Raw genomic sequence first — 10,600 nt, forward strand, 5'->3', positions numbered from 1 at the left:
CTTTGAGGAGTGAAGGAAATAATATGTCAAAGTAGGGACAGAACTCAATGCCCTGGGATACAAATGTGATGTATTGTACAGAGAGTAGGATGATCTCTATGAGGTACAGTCAGGATAGAGCCCAGCAGTGCCTCAACCGTATACATCCCTGGCTCAGGAAATCCTGCACTCCAACAGCAGGAAACACAGGAGCACTCTGAAATCCTAGGGCTTAAAAGAAACTCCTCACTGGTGGAGAAGGGTTAGCAGGCTAGCAAAGGAAGCTATATGAACCCTAGTGAGAAGAGAGGAGGAAATCAGTTACCCAAAACAACCAGACTTGGGAGGCCAGGCTAAAGGGAGAAATTTCCCTCTCCAGGAGATTTCAGGAAGCTGGTCCAGACCTCTGCAGCAGCATGAATAGGCAGAGGAAGGAATGGGGAGGCAGATAAAGAGGGCGGCTGAACACTGGCTTGGCCCGTTTTAATCCAGCTGACAGTGAGTGGAAGGAGAATAGTGGATGCCCGGACAAGGGCATGTGGTTCTAGGTGACTGTGGGATCCTGCAGAGTTTGTTGTCAATGGGCAGGGAGTGGAGAGTAGAGGCACAGTTGTTAGGACTGGACAGTTTGGAAATCACATTTCAAGAAAATGACAACCCCAGTAGGGTAAGTGATATTGAAACAAGTTTTGCAGAGAGAAAATGGTACTCACTTATATTTGCACTTTTAAGATTCAACTTTACAACGGTGGCATTTCAGACAAATATGAAATTGATAATCATTTTTTATAGGGCTCCCAGGAAGAGCCACTCTGTGATGTGAATTCTGTCTAGCCCTGCTGACTTGAGGTCTCTGGATTCCAGAGGGGACACTTGGATTTGACCCACAGCAACCCTATTAATTCATTGCTGAAATGAAGCAAAACTTTTACTTGTTGATTGACTGATTGATTCGTGTAAGCCCCCTCAGATTCTAGCATGCCTGAGAAGAGAAAGAAGCCTGATCAAACTGTCTCCTGTCCGTAATACAATAACTGTACATTATTAAGAAAGATTTGCATCTGAAATGCTCAAGACAACTGAGACACTTAATACTATTAATCACATTATGAGCCCTAAGAGATTGCTTACTGGAAGGGATTTTGAGAAATTTACAGATGGGAAATGGAAGGCACCACAAGTCTGCTGGTTCTCTGCCCATTTTTTTTCTCAAAGGTAGGAAATGTCCCTCTTCATTGTGAGATTGGCTCATCATGCTGTGAACTATAATGAGCAGACTGGGTCAAGGGTCAGGGGAGTGGAGTGAAAAAGAGAGTGTGGGTGGTTACTGCACAAAAAGCCAGTTCCAGGCAAGATGGTCAAATTTAGTTTCAGCAAAGTATTCTTGCACTGCCTGCCAAGAAGATGGGGTTAATTGGTAGGAAAGTGTGGGAGGAAACTGATGTTAGTGGAACATTTAACTGCATGCTTTAGCATTTAACTGGATTCTGTATCAAGTGATGTGTGTGTGCGTGTGGTGTGTGTGGTGTGTGTGTGTATTAACTCACCCTACAACCCTAAGAATTGAGAATTAGTTTCACCATTTTACAGATGAGAAACAGATTAACTAACCTTGCCTGGCTGCATAGAGTTACTAAGAGGCATAGTAAGGCTTAGAACAAATAAATGACTGAATCCTATGTGTTTGCTGTTTTAATATGATTCACCTTATTTGTTAAGTGTTAACTATATATATATTTATGCACATACACACATATACATATATACACATACAACACACACACACAATCAGTTCTCTATTTGTGCAGGTTCTGCATTCACAGATTCAACCAACAGCTAGTTGAAAATATTTGGGAAAAAAACAAGAATACAACATTAAAACGTTTTTTAAAATACGGCATAACAACTAAGCACATTGTATTAGGTATTGTAAGTAATCTAGAGATTATTTAAAGTATTTGGGAAGATGTGTGTAGGTTATATACAAATACTATACCATTTTATATCAGTGACTTGGGCATCTGTGGATTTTGGCATCTGTGGGGATCCTGGAACAAATCACCCATGGATAGTGAGGGAAAACTGTATATATTTCATTTTATTTTCATTTTAAAAAGTTGCGGTTGGCAGACAGAAAGCAACTATGATTCCTTCCTATGGAATTTCAGCCACTTAGGACAGAGGTATGGAGCAATTATATTTTGGCATGGAATTTTCTCAAAATGCCATGCTTAGAGCTTTTCCTGTGTGACAACAGTTACCACTATAAAATAATCAACGGTAAGCAGAGTGCTTAATTGCCCTTTCCATCTTCACGTGGACTTCACCACATGGTAATCAGTGTATGGTCCTGGATGAATCTTTATTTCAGCCCTCCCTGTGAATACGCAGGAATGTGAGGTATTCAAAGCAGGAAATTGCACCATCAGCAACATTGTCTTTGAATGTTGACATTTGCTCACAGGCGTCCACCCCACGGCCCATCATCATCTTGTAACCAGTGCAGGACCTTGTGCTTCTGGAGCCATTCCAGTTGTGGAGGTGATGTCTCGGAAAACTCTGCCTTGGGGACTGGCTATAGAAATGTGGCCAGATGGCTTTGTCATCTTCCCCTGTCTATTCTGTGACTCTTCATTTGGTGGAAAGGCTGTGAGGGATGAACCAAATGGAAACTCAGATTTACTCTTCAGAATAATGCGGGTAATAATATGCACACACACAGCATGTAGAGTTGCTGTGTGGCTTAAATAAGTAAATGTATGCAAAGCACTAAAATGGTGTCCATCTAAGTGTAAACACCAATTGTGTTGGCTTTATCACTATTGTTGTTCTTATCTCAAATATGTGTTACTTTCTAAATAACTTTAATGTTCATAGATTGTTAAAAGACAAGATGACCTGAAGAAAAGTAAGCCCTAAAAATCCATTATTAACTTTTTTCTCCACCACTCTTTTCTTCTAAACTTCACTATTCTTTGTGTTTTCACAAAAGTTGCTTACTTCACCTGGCGGAGATAGCATTACACAGGGGATGATTAAAATATCCTCACTTGTACTTGTTGGTTTTAAATTTTATTATTTATGAATAGGTAATAGCATGTACACTGTAAAAATCTCAAAAGGCACAAAAGGATATACAGTAAACATTAAGTTCCTTTTACCCTGGACCTTAGCCATCAACTTCTCTTCCCCAGAGTCAATCCCTGTTGCCTAATTTCTAATTCCTGTGCATACTTTAAAGATCATCTGTGCATCTGCACTCAGACACTCACACATCTAAAACAAATGATAGCACACTACACACAATGTTCTGTTCCTTTTTATGCTCAATGATATGTTTTGCATCACATTTCACTGTTGTATAAATAATGCTGCCTCAATTTTTAAAATAACTGAACAGTAATATACAGTATGAATTTACTCCAATTTATAATCCAATCCTTAGTTAATGGATATTTTGATTTTATTGTTAAAAATCATGCAGCAATTATATACTTGTTAGATATGAGTTCTAAATTTCTCTTCGAAGAATCAATATGTTAGTATATTCAATTCTTTGCCTTCTACTTTTAAACTTCACTTCCTCATAAAGCAACCTTTTGCGATCACATGCTCCACCCTGACACATTCAAATCACCTGCTCCACCCTGACTCATTCTGATTACCTGCTCCACCCAGACTCATTCTGATCACCTGCTCCACCCTGACTTATTCCGATTACCTGCTCTACCCTGTCTCATTCTCCACCCTGACTCATTCCATAGCCATTTTTCCCACCAAACCACTCACCCCATCACCCTCTTTAAATTAGCCAGTCGGAATTAGTTTAGCTTGTGTGGTCTAACCCTAGCCAATAGATGAATGACACAGCAGCAGGGGCCACGTTCATCAGGGATAAGAACCCTTTCCCCTCCCTTTTCCAGGTGTGTACTCACCATTGCTCCATCTGTGAGGGCACACCCTTCTATAGAAGTAAATTGCCTTGCTGAGAAGAAAAAAAGAAAATTTTATATTTGAGTGCTATTTCTTTTGTGGCACCAAAACTATTTATAACATACCTGATCTTTATTTTAAATTTTTGTTTATTTAAATATTAAATATATTATCCACCTGGTATTAATTTGTTTAAATAAATGTGAGGTAGGGTTCCATTGCTATTTTTTAACCAGGTAGGTTATATTCACTAACCTACACTTTGAAAGTGATTTGAAACACACTTTTCATTTATTAAATTCTCCCTTGCGTTTAGGCAGTAAGGCATAATATTTGGGAGTGTAGGCTCTGCAGTCCAGCTATCTGGGTTTGAAGCTTATTTCCTTTATTTGTGAGTGGTACAAACTTGAACAAATTATGTAATTTGTTTTTCTCAATTCCCTCATGCACTAAGTGAGGATAAAAATAGTAATAACATCATGAGATTGTTGATAACAAAATGCAAGGTAAAAATTGTGTAGCCTGGTATGCAAGAGGCTCTAAATAACATAAGCTATTATTGCTTTTCTACTTATTATTATTTCTGGCTTTTGTAGTCTTTTTCCCACTGATCTTTCTACTATTCACAAAGCATGAGTCTAGTATTTGTAGATTTATAAACTAATTAATGTAACTTTTCGATGTTTTAAAATCTCATAGATACTGTTCTTCCTCATTACTTTTCTATTTTATAAATTTCTATTTCATCTATTTCATAAATTTTGTGTTCTCATAAACTAAGAATCATCTCATGTAGTTAAAAAATATTGTTTGTATTTCTTTTGGGAGTAGAGTAAATTAAAATATATTGACTTAAGGAGAACTGACATCTTTATAATATTGAATCTTCCTGTTTAAGATTGGACTTTATGTCCATATTTTGAAGTCTTTGTTTATGCCCCTAACTATAATTTTAACGTTTTTATATTAGGCTTATTTCTAGATACGTTTTGTTAATATATCATCTAACTGGTTGTTCTTTGTATATATAATGACTATGAATTTTTTCTCAGTCTTTTTTCTGAATTCTTATATCATTTGTGATATATTTTTAAGTTGATTCTCTTGAGTTTTTCAGGTAAACAATTATATCACCTAAAAAAATAATGTTGCCACCTTAAATTAAGAAAATGTTTTTCTATTGTCTAATTGCATGGACTGTTGCCTCAGGAACAGTATAAGATTGCTTACAAAAGCCTTGCTTTCTTGTTCCAGATTTTAAAAACAGAGCTTTCAATAATAATCTCATTAGCAAGAAGCTGGTATACTTACATACAAACAGACAGACACCCACTTTCTATATATATATCTAAATAGATTTAGATAAACATGTATGTGTGATTCATGTTAAGATGAATCTATTTTTGGTATTTAACATTTTAAAAATCTAGAATGGATATTATTATATTGTATTGAAGCTCTTAAGTATCTATGGAAATGAAAGTATGATTCTTCTCTTTTGACTAATATGTGATCCATAGTATTTTAGTAATAGATTTCCTAATATTGAATGATCTAGGCATTGATTCTAGCAGATTATGTCTACTGGTATTTTATTTAAGATTTTACATCAATATTAATAAATGACCATGGTCTATGGGTTTGCTTTTTTGTGTGCTATGTTTGCAGAGTGTTTGTAGTTTAACTTTACAAGAGATTTTTGCAAACTTCTATTTATGACAATATGGTAGATTATATATCTGAAAAAAACCTTCTCATTATAGAACATATACAAAACTGCTGAATAAAATGAGGCAACCAAAATTTTAAATATGTGGTTAATAAGGTTTTATATCTGTTTTGGTGTCATTTTTTGGAAATTTTCTATTGTCATAAACAATTAAACATTATCTCTCAGTTCCCAAATTTATTTGCAGACTTGAGGTACTCTTCTGTGAATAACTCAAAGTTTGTGTGTCTATGATCATTTCCTATTATCTTTGTAAATGTTGCATATTTCTGCTTAATATTTATTTATTTTATTAAATTAGGTAATTGTTTATCCACTTCATTATTTTTTCAAGTAGTTTTTGGAATTACTAACTCTATTATTTTTCTGGTTTGACATTATCAATTTCAGTTTTCATACTTACCAAAATTTCCTTTTGTCATTTGCTTTCTAATTTCTTGAGATAATTTTTTTGTCAATATTTTGATATGAAAAATTCTAAACATACAACAAAGTTGAAAAAAATTATACAGGGAACACATAGATTTATTGATTTCATAGATTCTACCAATAACATTTTCTTTATGATCATTTGTAGCATTTATCTCTATCTGTTTATCCATCAATCCATCCTACTGTGTTGACTTATTTCAAAGTAGTTTAAGAAATCAGTTTTCTTCCCCCAACTATTTCATTATTCAGTAGAGTCCGGAACAACGCAGGGGTTAGAGGTGTCAACTCCCGTGCAATTGAACACGTACAACTCTTGAATCCCCCAAGACTTAACTACTAATAGCCTACTGTCGACTGGTAGCCTTATGATAACATAAACATCATTAACACATATTTTGTATGTTATATGTATTATATACTGTACTCCTACTATAAAGTAAGCTAGGGAAAATAAAATGTTATTAAGAAAGTCATAAGAAGAGAAAATATATTTACTGTTCATTAAGTGGAAGTGGATCATCATAAAGGTTTTCATCTTCATTGTCTTCACACTGAGTAGGCTAAGGAGGAGGAGAAAGAGGGGGTATTGGTCTTGCTGTCTCAAAGGTGGCAGAGGTGGAAGAAAATTGGCAATGGTAGAGATTTTTCTAATTTTTAGCTTTTATATTAATATCTAGGTTTACTTCAGGTAACCAGAGAATGTTATGTGTATTATTTATACAGGTAGAAATTCACTGAGCTCTTCACTGTAGCCTAATGCATGACATTGTAATAAGCATTGTACAGACACTTGAAATGAAGGTTTGTGTGGGAATTAAGGGGGCTCCTAGGATGTAGAACTTTCAGTGCTAAAACTGAGACAGTCTTGAGTAAACCAGGGCAAGTTGTTCACCCTATATAAGAATAGAATTCTTAGGTTACTTTTTTTCATTGAGAACTTTGTAGGTTTTACAGACTGTCATTTTTAGTAGTGAATATAGCATTAAAGTTGCCTGAGAACAGCATGAGTATTTTTCTCCACTCTAATTGATTTGATATTTTATCTTTGAAGTTCAGTGACTTTACTAGACCATCTTAACAATGATTCTTCTGTATCAATTTTTCCTGCAGCATTGCATGTCACCTTTATTTGTAGAATCAAATCTTCACTCAATTCTTGAAAGTTAAAAACAATTATATTAATAAATATTTGCCACTTTCATTATATTGTCCTCTTCTTCAGATAGCAATTATGCCTTTTTATTCTCTCTGCCATTTATATTTTTCTTATAACTCTTATAAGCCTTATTTTAATTTTTGTTTGCTTTTCAAACTTTATTGTTGTAAGAATACTTAATATGAGATCTACCCTGTTAACAAATTTTTAAGTGTATAACACAGTATTGTTAACTATAGGTACAGTATTTTCTATTTTCATATACTTTTACTTGCTTTTCTCAATTCTCTGTAATCCTTACTGTATTTCTCACTTGCTTCCGTTTGACCTTTGTTTGTAGAATTATTATAGTTTTACATTTCACTTTTTCCTATGTTATCAATTCATGTTTCATCTCTTTCTATTGTCCTACTATAACTTCTCTGAGCTCTTGCATTTCTGCTTTATGCTCTTGATTTAGAGAAGTGTTTGCTTCTTAAAGATTTAAAATTTACAGTGATATATACTTGATCAAAATGTTCATTTGTTAAATGCAACTTATTTTTTTCTGACATAAGTGCTTTCTGTGGTATTTAAAATTTCTGTTTCATCCCTTGTTCCTCTTTGCAGTATCTTTGAAGGACATAAATTATTTCTGGATCAGCTATTTGTAGAGGTTTGTGGGGAAAAGGGATCAGTGCCATGTTTCAAGCTAGCAAATATTCTTCTTAATATTCAGGGTTGTGTGTGTATGTGATGAGTTACTGAAACATTATATCTCTTTAACTAAACTCAGTATTTTGCCTTCTAATCTAATTGATGGGTCATTTCCTGCAAAGGTGGCTTGTCTCTGTGATTCCTCATTCTTCCAGCCTTCCTGAAGCTATCAAGAGTACTTATGTATGTTGTTTCAAACAAGAGATTGTTGGTTTTATCCCTTTAAGGGACAAACCTTGGAAAACTGTATTCTGTTGTTTCTCTGAGATCTGCAGCTTGAGCACTTTTTCTTGGTATCTTGATCTCCACTGATTTTGCCAGTTCTTCTTATATACTGTTATATATATACTTCCTAGTGTTGCCATGGATGGAGCTTGCATTTCTATTACCTTTCCTTCTGTTTTACTCTGCCATTTTAAAAAACAATTTGAGGGGGGAGGAGCCAAGATGGCCGAATAGGAACAGCTCCGGTCTACAGCTCCCAGCGTGAGCAACACAGAAGACGGGTGATTTCTGCATTTCCATCTGAGGTACCGTGTTCATCTCACTAGGGAGTGCCAGACAGTGGGCGCAGGTCAGTGGGTGAGTGCACCGTGCACCAGCCGAAGCAGGGGCGAGGCATTGCCTCACTCGGGAAGCGCAAGGGGTCAGGGAGTTCCCTTTCCAGGGGTGACAGACAGCACCTGGAAAATCCAGCCACTCCCACTCGAATACTGTGCTTTTCCGACAGGCTTAGGAAACGGTGCCCCAGGAGAGTATAGCCCACACCTGGCTCAGAGGGTCCTACGCCCACGGAGTCTCACTGATTGCTAGCACAGCAGTCTGAGATCAAACAGCAAGTTGGCAGCGAGGCTGGGGGAGGGGCGCCTGCCATTGCCCAGGCTCGCTTAGATAAACAAAGCAGCCTGGAAGCTTGAACTGGGTGGAGCCCACCACAGCTCAAGGAGGCCTGCCTGCCTCTGTAGGCTCCACCTCTGGGGGCAGGGCACAGACAAACAAAAAGACAGCAGTAACCTCTGCAGACTTAAATGTCCCTGTCTGACAGCTTTGAGGAGAGCAGTGGTTCTCCCAGCATGCAGCTGGAGGTCTGAGAACGGGCAGACTGCCTCCTCAAGTGGGTCCCTGACCCCTGACCCCCGAGCAGCCTAACTGGGAGGCACCCCCCAGCAGGGGCAGACTGACACCTCCCACGGCCGGCCAGGTACCCCAACAGACCTGCAGCTGAGGGTCCTGTCTGTTAGAAGGAAAACTAACAGAAAGGACATCCACACCAAAAACCCATCTGTACATCACCATCATCAAAGACCAAAAGTAGATAAAACCACAAAGATGGGGAAAAAACAAAGAAGAAAAACTAGAAACTCTAAAAAGCAGAGTACCTCTCCTCCTCCAAAGGAATGCAGTTCCTCACCAGCAACGGAACAAAGCTGGACGGAGAATGACTTTGATGAGCTGAGAGAAGAAGGCTTCAGACGATCAAATTACTCCAAGCTACGGGAGGATATTCAAACCAAAGGCAAAGAAGTCGAAAACTTTGAAAAAAATTTAGAAGAATGTATAACTAGAATAACCAATACAGAGAAGTGCTTAAAGGAGCTGATGGAGCTGAAAACCAAGGCTTGAGAACTACGTGAAGAATGCAGAAGCCTCAGGAGCCGATGCGATCAAATGGAAGAAAGGGTATCAGCCCTGGAAGATGAAATGAATGAAATGAAGTGAGAAGGGAAGTTTAGAGAAAAAAGAATAAAAAGAAACGAGCAAAGCCTCCAAGAAATGTGGGACTATGTGAAAAGACCAAATCTACGTCTGATTGGTGTACCTGAAAGTGATGGGGAGAATGGAACCAAGTTGGAAAACACTCTGCAGGATATTATCCAGGAGAACTTCCCCAATCTAGCAAAGCAGGCCAACATTCAGATTCAGGAAATACAGAGAACACCACAAAGATACTCCTTGAGAAGAGCAACTCCAAGACACATAATTGTCAGATTCACCAAAGTTGAAATGAAGGAAAAAATGTTAAGGGCAGCCAGAGAGAAAGATCGGGTTACCATCAAAAGGAAGCCCATCAGACTAACAGCGGATCTCTCAGCAGAAACCCTACAAGCCAGAAGAGAATGGGGGCCAATATTCAACATTCTTAAAGAAAAGAATTTTCAACCCAGAATTTCATATCCTGCCAAACTAAGCTTCATAAGTGAAGGAGAAATAAAATACTTTACAGACAAGCAAATGCTGAGAGATTTTGTCACCACCAGGCCTGCCCTAAAAGAGCTCCTGAAGGAAGCGCTAAACATGGAAAGGCACAACCAGTACCAGCCACTGCAAAATCATACTGAAATGTAAAGACCATCGAGACTAGGAAGAGACTGCATCAACTAACGAGCAAAATAACCAGCTAACATCATAATGACAGGATCAAATTCACACATAACAATACTAACTTTAAATGTAAATGGACTAAATGCTCCAATTAAAAGACACAGACTGGCAAATTGGATAAAGACTCAAGACCCATCAGTGTGCTGTATTCAGGAAACCCATCTCACGTGCAGAGACACACATAGGCTCAAAATAAAAGGATGGAGGAAGATCTACCAAGCAAATGGAAAACAAAAAAAGGCAGGGGTTGCAAACCTAGTCTCTGATAAAACAGACTTTCAACCAACAAAGAT

The 10,600-nt window shown here is 37.4% G+C and overlaps 1 protein-coding gene across 1 annotated transcript in view; it reads left to right on the forward strand.

The window, feature by feature from the left end:
• COG6 (component of oligomeric golgi complex 6) overlaps nt 1–5,743 on the forward strand; it is a 141,435-nt gene extending 135,692 nt beyond the window's left edge. Inside the window, exon 19 of the mRNA XM_054446209.2 lies at nt 2,444–5,743. Within this exon, the coding sequence (XP_054302184.1) occupies nt 2,444–2,606 (163 nt within the window). The 3' untranslated portion in view covers nt 2,607–5,743. The remainder of the gene's footprint in view (nt 1–2,443) is intronic.
• The last annotated feature ends 4,857 nt before the right edge of the window (nt 5,744–10,600 follow it).

The sequence above is a fragment of the Pongo pygmaeus genome, chromosome 14 (assembly GCF_028885625.2).
Source record: "Pongo pygmaeus isolate AG05252 chromosome 14, NHGRI_mPonPyg2-v2.0_pri, whole genome shotgun sequence".
NCBI classification, from domain to species: Eukaryota; Metazoa; Chordata; class Mammalia; order Primates; family Hominidae; genus Pongo; species Pongo pygmaeus.